Source organism: Alligator sinensis, unplaced genomic scaffold (assembly GCF_000455745.1).
Source record: "Alligator sinensis unplaced genomic scaffold, ASM45574v1 scaffold505_1, whole genome shotgun sequence".
NCBI lineage: Eukaryota > Metazoa > Chordata > Crocodylia > Alligatoridae > Alligator > Alligator sinensis.
Genome location: NW_005841940.1, coordinates 883128 through 900520, shown reverse-complemented (window position 1 = coordinate 900520; position 17393 = coordinate 883128). Strand labels below are relative to the sequence as shown.

Sequence of the window (17393 nt, the reverse complement as noted above, 5' to 3'; positions counted from 1 at the left end):
AAGTAGAGGGCCAGGTGCCCAGCAGCACCTCCTCTTAGTCATAAAAACTCGAGAAAGGAGACAGCCATGGTTCCACAGGGTACATTTATTGCTTTTAATTTAGTCAGAGAACAACCGTTGAAGTCACACAGTTCATGTTCCTACCCGCAAAGCGCTCAAGTTACCCTCCTTTGAGTTCCCCCTCACAGTCCAGCGCGGGAGGAGCAGAGGACCAGAGCTCTCAGTCAGAATACCCAAAACCCACTGGACCCAGCCACAGGCCTCCCCAGACAGGCGGCAGGGAAGGCCCCACCATTTCTAGGACACAACCGCACGCTCAGTGCTAGCAGCCACATCTGCTCCACCCAGGATTTCACACCATGTTCTAGCCCCTGCAGGGATCCAAGTAACAGCAAGTGACACCTGCTTGCAGCACAGGCACCAGGTAGAAGTCAAGAGGGCAACAGCACTGGAGTTGGTCTCTGCAGCTAGCATCTGCAGGAGCTCCCTCTACAAGAAGGTGAAGTTAAAGCAAGAGGTCACCTCCCCTTCCCAAAAGCCTCAACAACTGCACTGGCTCAGCTGGGTTCTGGCTGTACCCTGCTTGGTCAGGGCATGAGGGAGCTGCTGGGAGCATTGGGCCATGCTCTGCGCTGGGGGATAACAATGAATGCACTCCCAGCTGTAGTGTATTTCACAGGGGTTGGGACTTGAAAGACAGTTGTGCAGACTGATTCAGAGGAAGGTGGCATCTGAGCAGCTCAGACTAATGGCCTGTTGCTGGCCCCATCTTAGCTTCAGACACATCCTGCTGCAGAGCAGAGCTTGGCTGTAGTGTTTCCAAATGGCTCTGAGGTATTTGCAGGGGGTGTGAAAAGACACTAGAGTTACCCACAGGTGGCCACTGCAATAGAGGTGCTCCAGTTCCTGGAGCTTCTCCTCCACAAGGAGCCAAGTTCCCAGCCTGGGGGCAGCTCTGGAGCATGGGTGGAAGCAAGGCAGCCGGGCAGAGATGCACTCTCCATTGTAGTGAATTCAACAGGTCTCCTATGCAGTGGTCCAGGGTGGGGGCCTGCCAGGGCCTAGTCCAAAAACACAGTTCCTAACAAAGGAGGCTTCCTACAGCAACTCCCTTCCTGGCAGAGAGGCCAGGATGATTTCACAGCTTACAGTCACGTGTCAAGTTCAATCCACCACAGCAATGAGGATAGTGGGGCCTGGAGCATGTGTGGAGCAACCTCCTCAGCGCGGCTGGCAGGACATGGTCCCTTACACTTCCAAGACGTGTCATCAATCCGCTGCAAACCCAGAGGCCGAGGAGAGGGAGCACACAGGTGTCACAAGGGAGGCGATGCAGCAAGCATGTGACATGGTGCCCTTGAATGCCCTGGAAGTGGCTGAAGTGCCTCTCCCTACCTGCTGCTCGCACAGGGGCCAGTGGAAGTAGCACCCACAGCAGGACAGGTTGCCTAGGTGCTGTTTGCTGGCAGCTTGCCACGGCTCAGCCCATACTGCACATTCACATTGTGGTCCAGCTCCTCCAGCTCAGATGGGAGAGGGATGCCCAGCTCCCCCAGGTACAGTGAGAGGGCTTCAAAGGAATCCTCCAGCTTTGAAAATGGGGGCCTGGGAATAAGAGCAACAGCACACATGAGTGGGCAGCAACACCAGGGCTGGTCCAGTGGGATGGGAACGCTGCATGCAGAGAAGCACCTCCCCAGGTCCAAGCCCACATGGACAGGGAAACAGGCCAGCACCCCCTGCCAATACTAGCTCCAGCACAGGGGGCATGAGAGTGCCCTCCCTCTATGGCTATCCTGAGGTATGGCACTTGAACAGAGCTACGTCCACCCATGCCAACCCACAGCTCACCTGCTCTCCGGTTCCAGTCGGCAGCAAATGGCAGCCAGCGGGAAGAAGGCTGGGGGGCAGTCAGCAGGGACAAACTTCTCCCAAAAGAGCTTGACGTTGAGGCCGAAATCCAGTGTGCGAGGGAGGCAGTCGGGGTCAGCATACACCTGCCCTATGATCTAGGGAGAGAAGGAAGCCACTTATACTCTCTGGTGCTGCCAAGAGGGTAGTAGACCCCATTAGTGACCAGCAACAAGAGGGTGAGCTAGGATGGCACCAGCACCTGCCCTAGAATAGAGCCGCTTACCTGATAGAGCAAGCAGAGCATCCACAGCAACCCAAGGACCACACCCACCCCAAAGTGCCAGCTGAGCCTGGCAGTACATCTCCTATGGGAGGGGAAGGGCAGGCCAAGCCCACTTCCTCCCTAGGGGATTGCTGCCAGCAAGGACAGGACAGGCTCAATGCCCTAGCACAGGCAGGCAAATAGCAGTGCATACATGCTGTCCTCAATGATTAAATCCCCATACCCATGGGGGAATGACCTCCTCTTCAGCTATTTGTCAGGCTGCCACAAGCCCCTCTACCCCACCCAGCTCAAAGGTTGAGAGGAGAGGTCACTGCAAAGCCCTACTTGTCCCAGAATACCTGGCAGGAGCAAGCACCCCCAGCTCCAGGGTCTCCCTGCTGTGGGCAAGTTAAAATCGCAACAAAGAGAGAGAGGGAAGAGGAATCTCAGCTCTCAGGAGATCTTTGCACTAAAGCAAGCCAGCTAGTCCCATCGCCTCTCCAGCTCTGGCTCCCAAGCACAGGGAGGGAGCTCTACCACTGGACCAAGGGATTATGGCAGAGACCCCCTCATCCCTCTGTCTATGGAGAGTGAGGAGATGGGGGAGGCAGGAAAAACTCCAAGTTCTGGTCCCAGTTCCAGTGCAGTTGTGCCAGGAGCCCCAGGCTCAGCCACACAGAGCTGCCTCCCCTAATGCCTGGGGCAGAAAAGACAGAACAGGAACAGGACAGGCTGCAGGAACAAACAGCTTTCAATAACACCCCACGAGACCGGCTCTGCACAGCCTGGCCTTACCTCACAGAGAACAATCCCAAAGGAGAAAATGTCCACCGTCTCATCATAACTCTGCCCTGCAGGAGACAACACAGGAGACCTTGTGAGTTGGCACTCCCAGGGACAGGCAATCTGCCTGGCACCCACAGCATACCAGCCCAGGCCCTGATCAGCAAAACACAAATTAGTGCTCTGGGCAGAGACAGCCAGGCCAGCGAGGGGTCCGAGGTGCTCAGTGCAGCTGTTCTTTCTATGAAGGTAGCACCCTTCTCTTTCAGCAGCACCCCGGTGAGGATGGAAGGGAGACTGCCCTGCCCACAGATACACTCAAGGGATGTTCTGCAGAGCTAAGCCCTCATCCCCGCTAGGGTGGGCAAGATGGAAGAAAGGAGCCTCCATGCCAACAAGGGGGTCCTAGTCTACCAGAGCAGCCATCAGTCTGCCCATCATCAATGGGAGCTGTTCTTAATTTCAGACAACAAACTCACTTATTAGCGCCCAGCCTTCTGGAAGCCACTGCAGGAGGTGGGGAGCATCCACCACTGGGCAGAGGGAGGCCACTTCCTGGAGGATTCCAGGCAGCAGAGTTAGCCAGCAAAAGGTGCAGTGTCTCTGTGGCAATTTCTGTGACACACTAGATAGCCAAGAGGCAGAGCTGCATTTCTAGGGCACTTGAATCCATCCTCAATGGCCAAGGACCTACAACTAACATATAGTGGCTGCATGGTGGCTTTGATTATGACAAGAGCCATCTCCATAACTGGCATCTTACTGGCCTTGGGCAGACAGGGTGGGAATGGGATGAACCTTGGAACCTGAACTACCCTCCTACCAAGCAGATGGGACAGGATGCACAGAGAGCTGGAATGAAAGCTTCCACTACCATAGCTGTTCTGTGCCTGCCTAGCTCTTCACCACCATAGGTGCCCACCTTGCATCTTCCGTGTATTTCAAGAAGGTCTGTGATACAGCCTGCTTCCAGAGGTGCTTGGGGGAAGGGACACCCTGATTCAGCAAGAAGCAAGCAGCTATTAGCATCAGCCCTGGTGAGCTGTTGCCCATGCACATCAATCATCAGTCACTGACTAAGAGCTGTCTGCAGAGGAAGCTGAATGCCCAGTTCTGCAGCACTGATTGCAAAGGCACTAAATTCTGCAGACAGCAATGCTTCGAGGCAGAGAAAGCAGGTCTCAGCCAACAGCAGTCAGCAGGCTGGTGAAAGCAGCCTGCATATTGCGGGGCTTCTGCCTCCCCAGCCAAGCCTGGCATTATGGCAGGGCCCAGCCCCCCTCTGTGAAGGAAGCAGCCCTGCCTCCCCTCAGGATGCAGTATCAGGATAATCTCTACTGTGCTTCATGGGCCATCATTCTCTTGGCAGGTGCCAAGTACATGCAAGTTAGCATGCCAGCATCTCCTCTTCTGCCTCACTAAAGTGGTTAAGGATTTGCCCTGCTCCAAAAGGTCCCTACCACATAGGCCTCAGGGGAGGAGCAGGGACACAGATAAGGTGGCACCAAGCAGACAAAAAATAGAATGAGGATGGGGGAGAAGAGGCAAGGCTGTAACCCAGAGCAGTTCCTTTCCCAGGGCACCAGAATGGCTGCTGTCAAAGGGAATCAAGGCATATTGCCTGGAGCATAAGTAGTTCCCCGTTTTCCCTTGCTGGGCTTTAAGGGCTGGTTGTCTTCCTGCTGTGACCTTGTCATAAGCTGGCCCAGTTCCCTAGAGAAGTTTGAGATGACTATGTTCCTCCAGGTCCTGCATGGGCAGACCATCCCATCAGGAATCCATGTCTACTCTTAACACATGTCAAGCCTCTGTGCCAAAGATCTGCCCTCAGCCAGTTATTCCCCTCCTCACCCTGAGGCCTGGGAGAACCCAGTCACAGGTGGCTGCCCCTCATGTCCCCTCTGGGCCTGTCTAACAAGCTAGAGGACAGCTCTGACCTACAGACCTGCTTGCTGTGACTACGAAGTTCACTACATCATGATCAGAACAGAGACACACCAGCATATTTGATCCAACTAAGGTCAGATCCCATTCTCTAAGTCTCTATTGCTGTCACCAAAATCTGGAATTGGGGCAACTTTAGTACCACTGCCTTTGCCAGCCAGCAGGGAGCTGTACCTCACTGCTGCCAGGAGCATGGGAGGCAACAGGAGCTCAGCAGGACTGAGACACAAAGCACAGGTGGGCCAGCATATCTGCATGTTTGAAATCAGCTCACTCCTCAGCAGATCTGAGGCTCCAGGCAGCTAACAATTTAAAGTACAGTCAACAGCCAGAACTTCTGCTATTCCTATAAACTCTACCTCATGCCTGGAGTGACCCAGCACCTGCTCCAGCAGGGGCAGCTTACCATTCAGCATCTCTGGGGCCATCCAGTACGGATTCCCCACCACAGTGTAGCGCTTCTTCCTGTCGCTCTTGCGCAGGGTGCGTTTCTTGGCTGATGGCTTCTCCAAGGTGGGTTTCTTCCTCTCTTCCACAATCAGCCGAGAGAGACCAAAGTCAGCAACCACAACGGTCTTGTCCTACCCAAGGGATTTAATCACATGTAACTGAGTGCTCTCAGCTCTTCTCCGGAGTGGCCCATTAGCAAAGTGCCACGAAACACAATACTTGTAGACTGCACATGAGAGCACTGCAAGAGCCGTATCTGTGAGGAAGACTCCTTCAGCTAATTGGTTGAGTGGAGTAAACAAGGGAACCTGCTGACAGAAGTGGGAAAAAGAAGGGAGAGGGGACCCAGTGGACAAGGAAGGAAGAGTCCAACAAGCAGGCAAGGGAGTTATCTAACTGGTCATTTAAACCTGATCACAGTTGCTAACACATTTGGCTTTTTCCATCCAGTTTGTCTCATTCTAGCCAGGAGTCTTTCCCGGGAAACTCACTCTGCCCAGATCTGATTGTGGGGTTTGAAGCCACGAAGCTCAGCCAATACTCTGGCTACGTGAACACACAGACAGGACTGAAGACACAAAACTCATAGGTGAGATTCCATGGATACAGTACTATGCAGAGAGTGCCCCTATGGATCTCAGATGGTAGTGAACACGGTGCACTGTAGAATCAAAGGAACAGCAGCAACTGCAGAGTGCAAGGTTTGAACAGCTCTGGAGCAGTACAGGGTGGAGAAGCAGAGGGAAACAATTCATCAGGGGTGGGATGGAGGAAAAGGTGAAAGCAAGATAAGCAAACTGTACAACAGTCCTTCCCAGGCTTATGTCCCAGCCAGACTGCCTGAGACATGAGCCCAGGCAAACAGAAATGCTATACAACTGCATAAGGGATAGTCCTGGACTTGTGGGGAGAGGGAAAGATGTATAGTTGCTGCAGAAAGCTAAGCATAACATGGAAGAAGTCAGAGAGAGGATAGGAGACAGGGGACCAGACTCCAGGGCACAACTCACCAGTTTGATCAGGCAGTTATGAGAGTTCAGGTCTCTGTGAATGATGCACATAGAGTGCAAGTAGGCCTGAAACAGAGGAAAGAGAATGGCATTAGCAGGTCTCCCATGAACACAGCCCTTGGGACTTAAGGGCTGTGTTCATGTGTATCGTACACCTCTGCCTATTGTAAAGCTTCTTCAGCCCATTACAGATTGCACTGTCACATCTGTTAGTCCTAACCCCTGGCAGTTTGCTTCTCTCCCAATCAAAGGGTTCTGGCTCACCATTCCTGAGGCAATTCCTTTGGCAAAGCTGACCTTCTGCTGCCAGGGAAATGGGTCCTGCAAGACAAGGAACCTTCAATGGTCACATCAGCCAGGTGGTGCCAGCCTTTTAGGGAGACTAAACATCTGGGGAACATAACACAGCCCTGCAGAGTGAGGTACTTTCTCCAAGGACCAGTTAGAGGAGGGACAGCTTCCCCCTGCTTTAGGGGAACTGGCTTCCAAGGGGAGACGGAGAGACCAAGGCCTGAACTGCTGAGCTCCCGCAGGACAGTCCATCTGAATTCAGTGCTGTGCAGGCAGTGTTACACCCTGGCTGGAGATCTGCCAGGACACCCAGGAAGGCACTCACCGCATTGCGGAGAAAGTCTTTCAGTGTCCCGCCATCAATGTACTCGGTGAGGAGGTTCAACTTCTTGTCCTTGTACAGCACGCCAATGAATTTCAGGACATTGGGGTGATCCAGGCTGCGCATCACTTTCACCTGTGCAGGCACAAACACCCCAGCCTGAGACCAAGTGGGCCCAACTAAAGTTCTGTATCCTCACCTTGGGGGAAGGGGAATTGTTCCATTCTAGGAGTTGCTGGCAAAACATTACACTTCCACCAAGCCCAGCCTCGAGGTATTGGATCCCCTCCTGCCCCTTCAATCTTTTAGCAAACTGGCCCAATCCCAATATTCCAGGAGAGCACACCAAGCCCTGGTTACAGCATAAGGGACAGGACTTCTACGGTACAGCTAGTATGTGCTTGTAGCTGGAAGGGAAGCATTAGGATGAACTGGAGGCTGCCTTTAGAACATGGAACACAGGATTGGAAGGGACCTCCCAGACTCTGCTGCCCTGTCCCTTGCATTTACAAACAAAGTCTGACTTTGGAAATTTGGCAAGCAGGCACCAAGGGAACAGGTCAAGAATGCCTCTCGCATGTATTATAAACTGCACACCACTCAGGTCTGAGCCTCCCATTAATATTTCTGTTCCACAACACTAGCTGTAAAACCTTGGGGGACAAGGCCAGTACACCTACATTAAAACACTGCCCAGCCTATTAGGCTAAAAGTGCCTTTTAGCATGAAAAATTAATGAACTGGGAGTCTAATCTATGTCTGCTTTTATTTTAAATTAGTCATATTTAATGGTGGCAAGCATCTGGCCAGATGTGTTCTCCCTCTCACATGATCTTTCCCCTTAGCAGTCCTGGTGCCTGCAGGATTACCAACATGTTACTCCAGGATCAGGATGCCAGTGGGAGCAGGGAGGTGGGCAACCAACCCGGTGGGAAGCACTGGCTCGGTTGTCCTCGCTCAAGACCTTGCTCCTACCTCCGTCAAAAAAGTCTTCTGTGTTTCCTCATCACAGCGAATCAGCTCCTTCATCACCATCACCTTCCCTGTTGCTTTGTGAGTCACCTGTTGGGAGACAGATACTGTTTCTGCAGGAAAAAGACTAGGGATTGTGGAGATCTGATGCTTTCATAAACAGCTTCCCAAACCACTGGGGCACAAGGGTATAGGACGGAAGTGGGGAGATGGAGAGAAGAGGCCATTCAGGCAGGATCCAAGGAGTTATGGGAACTGCTCTGAAAACAAAAGGTTTGCCATAAAAATAAAATAAAATAAAAGGATTCCAGAAGTGATAAATGGGTACAAACACAACTCGGGGCCTGTCTAAGGGCTATGCCATATGGCCACCTAAAAACCTCAGTAGGTGATCCTCTTCAACCAGCGCAGAATGTGGCTGTGCTCAGGAGGATGCTACAGCCTCAGCTACTAGCATTAGCTCTGCACTCCTACGTGCCTGGAATTTTCATGCAAGACTGCACAGACACCATTAAGCATGTATACAGCATGACATACAAGGCCTATCAGCTTTACACTGTACTAGCAACGTTCCCAGTGACACTCTGTGAGGCAGGCTGAGCAGCTAAGCAATTCATCCCAAGTTCCCCAGATTCCTTGATGCCTTCTGGTTTCTGCTCAATGTGTCGAAGACTTGCTCTTTTGCCAGGCTGTGCTGGGAGGCACAGGCTGTTTAGTTCAGAGAAGCGGTGATCAAGTTCCCATACTGCAGTCTGCCATGAGGTTCCCAAAGCACTGGCAGGCAAGATGCATCTACAAGTCTCATGGCCTCACAGGGTGATATCACCAGGCCCTTAAGTGCCCAAAAAGTGTGCCAGGCACTTCCTAAGAGCCACCAGCCCCACCCAATATTTCATGGCTGTATTGCACTGCATTATCCAGCCTCAAACTCAAGAATGGCAGATCTCCAAGGTAAAATACCATCCCAACTCTGAAGAATCACAGGGCAAGTTACAGAATCACAGGGCAGACCTTCTCCCCTTGTTGGCTCAGTCAGCAATTCAGCTTAGGTTGGGGTGCTTGGCCCGCAGAGCCATGCCATCCAGCCTACAGAGTTCCCCACAGGTCTGAGAATTTGGTAGCAGGGAGCAGTAAAAGCATTTGCTAGAAGTGGCATGTGAGGCAATCCTGCAGCACAGAGGTGAAGGTAGCACAGGCCTCAGTCTGACAGTGGAGGGCAGCACAGGGCCTGGTGCTGGCATGCTAACCCCAGTCAGGCCCATGCCAAACATCCAGCTCATGCCACCAAAAAGTTGAGCACCACTTGTTTAGGTGGATCACTCGACTCTGCCAGGATCTCTGGACACCTCAACAACCATCTTCTCTCCAGAAGTAGAAGATAAATGTTCTGACCACGCACAGAGCAGCTGCTTCCATCCACAGAAGCTATGGATGGAAGTGAAGCAGGATTCTATGGAGCCCAGCTAACCTGTCTATGGGAGGGGGGAGCAAGCTCTGTTATAGGGGGGGTACGTAGCATGAAAATAATTTTGCTAGGGGAATTTGTGGAAAACTGCATTTTTTTCCCCTTAGTGGCATGGGGGGAAAGCCCCCTTGCATTTAGGCTTGGAATCAGTATGCTAGAAACCTCTCCCTGGTGCAAAACTGAAATGGGAACGAATGTCACTGCAGATGGGAAAGGGATACAATTAAAGGAAAACATGCAAGAGTAGGCAGGGTTTCCACAGGGCAGGGCAGGAGTGGGTTGAATACAGAGTCCCACACAGCCTCCCATCTGAAGCTTAAAAGAAACTATAGTTCTTGTGTTTCAGACTTTACACTGACTGTAAAATCCAGGAGAATCTCTCCAGACCTTTTACCTCAGCATCTAAGGAAACACAAGACCCACCTACAAGACTATTCTGCTGACCCAAAGGGCCAGAATAGAATTCTGCTGGTGAATCCACCACCCTCATTCAACCAAGATACTGTACAACTCAGTAGTGCTGACCCAGCCTTTGCAAAGCCCTGCAGCTTGCTTTAACCAGAAACTCAGAGTCAAGAGTTTGTAACTGCATTAGCTGCAGAAAACTTAAAAATGTCTAATCCCACTGCCCTCCTCTTATCAGTCAGGTTTCACATCATCAAGAATGACTATTTCACAGTCATCAGTTGTACAAAAGCAACCATTTCCCCAAGTTCAGTCTCAAAATATCTATTCACAAGACAGATGTACCCATCACATGGAGGGAACCGTCTTCATATGTTTGTGAAGTTTCACAGCAAGTCACTCCCGGAACTTTAAAACTATAAGTGTTCCTCTGGTCTTGGGGAGAGGAATTGTAAAACAAATGCCAGCCTGGAAAGGGACCACTGGCCCAGAGTTTGGAAAACCATGCTCTATTGGAAAGACCCCTGCGCACTTGCGTACTATATACAACCTTGAAGAATTTGACATTATTCTGCGCTAGGTTGAAAGCCCAAGACAGGGTGCCTAATACACACACATTGTCCCTTCCAATGCTCCCATCCTAAGTAAAGCATCCAAACATTAGCAGCATGTCAAGACACAACACACCTTCCAGCCAGAAGACATCAGAGAGGTCTAAAGCACACTGACAAGAGGTGAAGGGAAGCTATGTGGAATTCATAAGTTGCTGCATCAATTACACTAAATAAGATTAGTGCAATTATGGATCTCAATGAGGGGGTTTCTTCAGCGCATGCATCAAAATGGGACCACCATTAGCCAGTGGAGCAGAGGGAAAATGCCTCTGAGCTGTAACTCAGTGGAGATGCAGATGGCAAAACATGCTGCAGACAAAAACAGTTTTGCTTACCTGGCCTAATATTTGTCTATGAGCAGAGAAGAAGAAAGATATGCCCATTAGTACAGGTACCATATACCAAGGACTGAAAACAGTGTAGTCTAGGTTACAAAGCACTCCTATTCCCAACAAAGCACAGCAGATTACTACAGGAGTAGCAGAGTATATGAACTACTACATATGATGAAGCAGAGGAAGATGGTGCTTATCACTCCTTGACAGGTAAGCTGCCCAGATGTATCTTGCATTGAAGGAAATAACCAATATCAATAAAAAAAACAAATCCAAAAATGGATTTGGAAGTTGAGTGGGCATCTTTAGAAAGACAATGCATCATGCAATGATGAGGATTTCCCCCCCACCCCACTCCCCTCTCCCACTCCTCCTGCAGGTTTGACCCACACATGGGAGGGCTAACCAGATACAGCCACATGCAGTATACCAGGCTGATATACAAGCCAGGCTGCAGTTTCAGGGTGCAGAAAAACCCTCCAGCAAAGTCTAATCCATCTCTCACATTAGCTACATTCAAGTTAAGTGAATGAAAGAGAACAGAAGACTATGGGTATGCCAGAAGAGCTAGTTAAGTTCCAAGAACCAAAGCATGACAGAGAGGAGAGGAAAAAGTCACTTGGGATTTGCTGTGGTGTTTTCAGGTTTTTGTAAGCTACAGTCAAGCACAGGCCTCCAGGTTTGCCCCCCTTACCTTAATCGCTTGTCCAAAGAATCCTTTCCCCAGTACTTCACCATGAATCAAATCACAAGGCCGGAAAATCTGTTGGGAATAGCTGGAGGAGGAGCGCAGGGATTCAGAGCGACTGATGTCTCGGCTCAGAATGAGGGGCTCCTTCGGGGAGCTGGGACCAGGAGACTTAGAAATGCTGTTGCTTCTCCTGAGGAGTAAAGCAGACCAGAAGATCTGGGATGCTGCTGGGGAAGTTACTTACTCTAAACCCAGGGCAGTGGCAGCCATCAAGCTTTGCAGAACTGTGAAATCTCCTAAGCTGGAAGGTCCTGCAGCACATACCCACCCACACAGTTACCACCAGATATGGCCAGAGCAGCCTCAGTGCTGGGCTGCTTTCCCAGCCACACATCTGATAGTAAAGATTGTGCCTTCCACCTAATCAGTGGCACTACCTCAGATGAGAAGCTACTTCTAATTCCAAGTGAGGGCTCAGGTGTCAGGGAAAGACTCACCTAAACTGCAGTGTGCACAAGGTAAGGGCAGCAGAGTGGGGTTTACCCAGGCTGGGAAGGGAGGGTTTTCTAGAGCTGAAGTCTCAGGCCTCACTTAGCAGGGCACAGTCACGTCCCTCAGAAATTGGACCTTTCAGGCTTCTGTTTCTAAGAGGTCACAGTTTTTACAGCCCATCATTAAGCTTTTGTAATAACAAATCACTACTACTGCACCTGGCAGCCTGAAGGGGAAAGAACTGCAAAGGGAACCAGAGGGCCCATTGGCTGGAGCAACAGTTCCTATCACGATTGGACTTATTGCATCTCCAGGCACTTAGCCAAGCTCCAGAGTTGGCTAAACATGAGTAACTGAACAGGAACTATAAGCAGGGTGCTGCACCCCCAGGCTATTGAAGTGGGGCAGCTTCTAGAGGGCCTGGCACTCTGGCGCGAGAGGCACTAGCTAGGAGGCTATTCTCCCTGGGTTCGTACCTGAGGGAGCGCCGGCGCAGTGTTCCTTCGAGGTTCTCCTTGATATCCAGAGGGGAAATGGGACGAGGGGAAATGGGAGTTTTGATGTGGACTGGGAGCCGAGAGTCCAGCCGCAGTCTGTCCAGTCGCTGGGAGACAGGGTCGTGTTCGATCAGCAGCTGCAGAGTCTGGCTTGTCCTGCGGATCAGGGCCTCTACCTGCAACAAAAGCCAGGGGCACGGTGATAGCACAGGAGAAGGACTACTCCAAGCATGAAGCCAGACAGACACCCTCCACAGATTGCTTGAGTCAGGTCACTCCAGAGCTCTGGCTTACAAACATTCAGGCTCACAAGACAGCTCCTCACTATAGAGAGAGCCTCCACTGCTCTGATCAGCTGCAAGAAACCAAACTCTTTTTCTGCAATGCAGCCAAAAGCTGCACCTGAGATTCCATCCTGTCCATTGCTGGCAGACAGCTCAGAGACTGACAAAGCTACCCCAAGATCAGCATGCAGAGCCAACCACTGTCCACAAAGTGGGGAGGGAAAGGAGTGGTTCAAAGTCTCTGCTAATGCCAAAAGTGGACAAAATTCCCTTGTCTAGTGAACACAAGGGTGGTCTAACCATGCACTGACAGCATCTGGTTTGCCCTGCAAGCAATTCACTGGGAAAAGCATCTCAGCAAACCCAGACACCAAGCAAAAGATTATTAAGTTCTATATCTAACTATGACTGATCAGCAGTTCCTTAAAACCAGGTCTGCCTCATGATACATGCGAGCTGCCTGCATTTCAGTGGCTTGGTCAAGCACCCACCTCATCTCCAGGCTACCACCTTCCAGGTTCCTGACTGACACCAGCTTACTCTGAGCTTCTTTCAAACCACTGTCTCCCAGCTGCTATTTTCACCTTCACAGACTCTGGCTTCAAATGGATGGACAACAAAGGCTCTCGCAGGAAAGAGAAGGAAGAATGCTGAGGTAGAAAGTTGGACTCCAAACAAGACTCACCTCCTCTACTTGCAATGTGCGAATCGGGGCCCCATTGATTTCCAGGATCCGGTCCCCAGGATGTATGGCGTTTCGGACATTTGGGCTAATGTGCAGTCCATTGACTCTAAATGTAATGAAAATCATACTGGAAAACTCCTCAGACTAAACACTGATCATGAAAGATGAATAGAGCTCTGCTCCCCAAGAAGCTCTCTCTTCTTTAACTGGATTCAGACATGAAGTGACATTGATTTGTTGATGAATGTTAAGTTCCAATGACAATCGTTTTGTGGTGCTAGTGTCTAAGCTAGCGTAAAGAGGATCCTCTCTTCATGTACAAAGATGAGAGGGAAGTAAACAGCAGACTCGGGGAAAGTCATTAGCTTTTCTGATACCACAATAACCATCCTAAGCGCTTTTACAGACAGACAGTGGAGGACCCCAAATTGAGTGGTTACCTCCCAAGCTAGACAAAAGTGTACAAGATGACAAAACAGTGACCAGCCAACACACACACAGGCTGCTACGATCATGAGATTCTACCTTGGCAATTAAAGACCCTCAGGGAAGTTACAGAAGCTCCACTTTCCCTTGCTTGGCTCCCGCTGTACAGACATACAGGTGCCTAGCATAGCCACTATGGCCTCCTCATACTCACTCTTTCACCTGGACACTGGCAGCATAGCTGGAGCAACCCCCTTCGACAGACACTGAAAATCCTCTCTTTCCATCAGTGGCTGCAGGCATGGAGATGAGGGTCAGCGTGTATGGCAGCTGCTCACGCAGTGATTCTGTAGAGTGTTTCTCTATCATCGGTGCCAACACAATCTGGTTATGACACTTTCCACTAGGAAAAAAGCAAAGAGTCACTTTGGTCCATCTTATCCCTTCCCTGCATGCATGGGTCCTATTGCTCCCAAAAGATGAGAACTAAACTCTCATTCTCAGCAGCCATCAGTGGCCCCACGCAAAGTGTCTTTGGCCCTAGAAATGAGATTGCAAGTTCCCCTCTGGTAGTGGAGCCAAACTGAGCCACCAGGCAGAATGAAGGTGGCTTAGAGGTACAATAGACAATGGCATGCACAGTAGCATTCTGGCAGCGAAGTATGGAGCTTCACATGTCTCATCTTACCAGTAGAGAGTGGAGTGCTGCACCAGTGCATATGTGTCTCCATCTTCAATGATCACCTTGCAGCTCATGCAAGCAAAGCATTCTGGATGGTACTTGTATTCTCCAGCTACCTACATGGAGAAGCAAAGGAGGTCTGATCAAGCAGGGGTCCAGTTATAAGGAAATTGGGGAAGCTAGACTGTACCTACTGTTGATGTTACATTCACACAGAGTCCGAGACTAAGCAGTACCCTTATACTAGATAGGGGGCTGTCAGCCCTTCCCACGATTCCTGAGCCTCCTGCTCAGTGCCACGTTACAACACACTGGGCATATCTACATGAGATGCTTAATGCACAGTAGCCTAATAACACCATACAGTAGTGTGCCAGGAAAAAACTGTGCTAACACACTACTGTGCAGTAAACGTCACTAAAAACTCATGCACCAGCACTCCTGCACAGTAACTCTAGTTACTGCGCATTTAGTTAGTACTTCTTTAAGCAAGTACTAAATTAAAATGTTCAGTAATTACTACGCACTAATGAACTTGTAGATGTGCCCACTGTTTTGTAACCAGCAGGCCAGCATACAAAGTAGCAGGTGTGGTCTTTGCACTCGTGCAAATTTTGGCAACCGTCAGGCAACATTTTGGTACGAGAATGAGATTAAGCTACCGGCTGAGTTATTGTGCAAGGCTGACAAGTATATACCAGCCTGAACTGACAGATTTGCAAGATGGTTACCCCAACACATAAGATTCAGATATTTCTGCAGGCAGCAGCCAGAAAGCAGATGTGGGTCTTAGGGAATACTGTGCTTTAAAAAACAATAAAAAAACAAAACCAAAACCCAAAAATCCAAACCACATTGATTTGTTCATACTCCATGGCCTGAAGGACTTCCTGAGGGAGCTTGCCCTGTTGGTTTTATTTTGTCAACAGTTTTAATTAGTAGTGAGAATTTATCTGCATTATTTTCACTAGCAGATGCCACCTCTGCCCCTGGACTAGGGTTTGTTGGCCAGAACTGCTTTTATTCAGCCTCCACCTCAAGTACCTGTCATGTTTCATTCAGGACTGAGATGACTCAAACACACAAGTACAGTACAGTTTGGTAGAGCAATGCTGAGTTGTGTTTTGGGCATGCTAGTAGTGCTTCAACACTTCAGAAAGCCTGAGGGATTGCAGGGCTGCCATGAGCCACTAGAGGCCACAGGAAGACATTTAACCACTTGTTGGGCAATTTTGGAAATGTCTTGTCCAGGACTGAAATTTGACAGAAGGAAGCTCCCAAAAGGCAAAGAGCAAGACTACTACCCCACAGTTTGGTTTTGAGCTACAGGAGCAGAGTCCAAGACCCCAATGCTTTCACTTGAAGCACAACCTTGGAATCAGAGCATAAAGCACTTTTCCTCAGTTCCTTGCTTCACAGGCCTACGTTAAGACTAATCAGCGTCCCTTTGAGATGAAGAGCTACTGCACATTCTTAAACACCAGCTCTCAACGGCTCCCACCCAATTTTCTGTAGGCAGCAAGAACATGACTGACAGGAACTCCACAAGGGACTGGGAACAAAGAAGCCTGCAGAGGTCTTACCATTACCGGTCCAGTCATCAACAGAGAGCAGCCATGGCAGGATTCCCCAAATTTCCCCCAGTAGTCTTTGTGACAATACAGCTTCCCATCCTTCTCATAGTACCAGTTAGTGAGGGGGTCTTGACATTCGGAGCACCTGGAAGAAGAGGGACATGACTACAGCTGGCAGTCTCGTGAACTGCTGAGAGTAGCAAGTTTCCCTCCAACTGCCCCATAAAGGTTGCCCCAAAGAAAGGACACACTTCACCGTGTAGAAATCCTGCTCCCAATGCTCTGAGTAACAGTGCCGCTGCTCGTTATGTCTCGACTTAAAACGCATCTACTTTAAGATGGCACCTAGCTTCCCCACTTTGGCGACACCACAAACCTGTGGTCTGTGCTGCCTTTTTGTTAAAGAGGCTTAGCAACATGTCATTACTTGTACCCTGGTCAGTCCTAGCCGTAGGAGAATTATACCCCTTCGAGTCAGAGCTGCTGCCCCATGCCCCCCTGGTGGAACTGTGGGGGGCAAATCATGTGGCAGAATCTCCAACAAGCACAAGAGCAGCAGGATCTCTTTCCTGGAGCACTCCCACCGCAGAGGCAAATGAGGACCAGCTCTGCTCAGTACACTGGACCCACTCCTAAAGGGCTACTCCAGAACTATCCTTTCAGTAACTAGCTTTACAAGACCTTTTACCCTTTAACACTCATGTCCCTCCCTCCCAAGCTGTAGCTTTTCCTTCTACATTGGTAATGGACAACAAGGAAAGCAGGAGTCCTTATTTCCACAGGTCTCAAAGCAGTTCAGAGACTAGCCTTCAGCATATCAAGTACAGACCAAGTGACTTGTCCCAAAGGGGACCTGCAGCAGTCATGAATGGGTCCATCTCTGAGCCCCACACATGGTGCTAAGGACACTGCTGCTCTATCTTCATGTGGTGCATAGGCTGAGGGAGGGTTTGCCATGCAGTGGTACAGTTGCATCCAGCCATGAGGTCTCAATGGGACTCCACTGCTAGCATGGTCAGGCTGCTGAAAAATTCAAGCTGAATCCTTCCTCTAGCTCACAGCAGCACTGTCAGCCCCCACCAACCAGAGAAGCAAGACTGGCTCTGAGATGAGCCACCAGCTTGAAAATGTGGAACAATAGGTAGATCAGTGATGATTAACAAAGGTTCAAAGCATTACATTGACAATGACCTTGCCAACATGACTTGCCTTCCTAAGGCCCAAGAGGAGAGCAAAGGTGGCTTTAGCATTAGTAATGGGATACATTCTCATCTGGGCTGGTACTGACCAAAAAGCTACCCATGCTCCGCTTGTCATTTTAGCCAAATTTGCAAATGCTCCACAGCACAACA

The 17393-nt window shown here is 50.1% G+C and overlaps 2 protein-coding genes across 6 annotated transcripts in view; one reads left to right on the top strand and one right to left on the bottom strand.

The window, feature by feature from the left end:
- PIK3IP1 (phosphoinositide-3-kinase interacting protein 1) overlaps window positions 1–8208 on the top strand; it is a 14397-nt gene extending 6189 nt beyond the window's left edge. The window contains exons 4-5 of one of the 2 annotated variants that reach the window (XM_025199317.1): window positions 5747–5885; window positions 7932–8208. In XM_025199317.1, coding sequence (XP_025055102.1) covers window positions 5747–5761 — 15 coding nt within the window. In that variant the 3' untranslated portion in view covers window positions 5762–5885; window positions 7932–8208. Of the gene's footprint in view, window positions 1–5746; window positions 5886–7764; window positions 7870–7931 lie in introns of those variants that run through there. The other variant, XM_025199318.1, reaches the window with a different exon arrangement.
- Window positions 23–17393, bottom strand: part of LIMK2 (LIM domain kinase 2) — a 35753-nt gene continuing 18382 nt past the window's right edge. For 3 of the 4 annotated variants that reach the window (XM_014518120.2, XM_006019849.3, XM_006019848.3), the window contains 14 exons: window positions 16051–16186; window positions 14474–14583; window positions 14000–14188; window positions 13360–13465; window positions 12370–12566; window positions 11405–11591; window positions 7895–7981; window positions 6923–7054; window positions 6571–6627; window positions 6307–6372; window positions 5253–5427; window positions 2915–2970; window positions 1852–2009; window positions 23–1605 (listed from right to left, as the gene is read on the bottom strand). In XM_014518120.2, the coding sequence (XP_014373606.1) occupies window positions 1449–1605; window positions 1852–2009; window positions 2915–2970; window positions 5253–5427; window positions 6307–6372; window positions 6571–6627; window positions 6923–7054; window positions 7895–7981; window positions 11405–11591; window positions 12370–12566; window positions 13360–13465; window positions 14000–14188; window positions 14474–14583; window positions 16051–16186 (1813 nt within the window). In that variant the 3' untranslated portion in view covers window positions 23–1448. The remainder of the gene's footprint in view (window positions 1606–1851; window positions 2010–2914; window positions 2971–5252; window positions 5428–6306; window positions 6373–6570; window positions 6628–6922; window positions 7055–7894; window positions 7982–11404; window positions 11592–12369; window positions 12567–13359; window positions 13466–13999; window positions 14189–14473; window positions 14584–16050; window positions 16187–17393) is intronic. The other variant, XM_014518119.2, reaches the window with a different exon arrangement.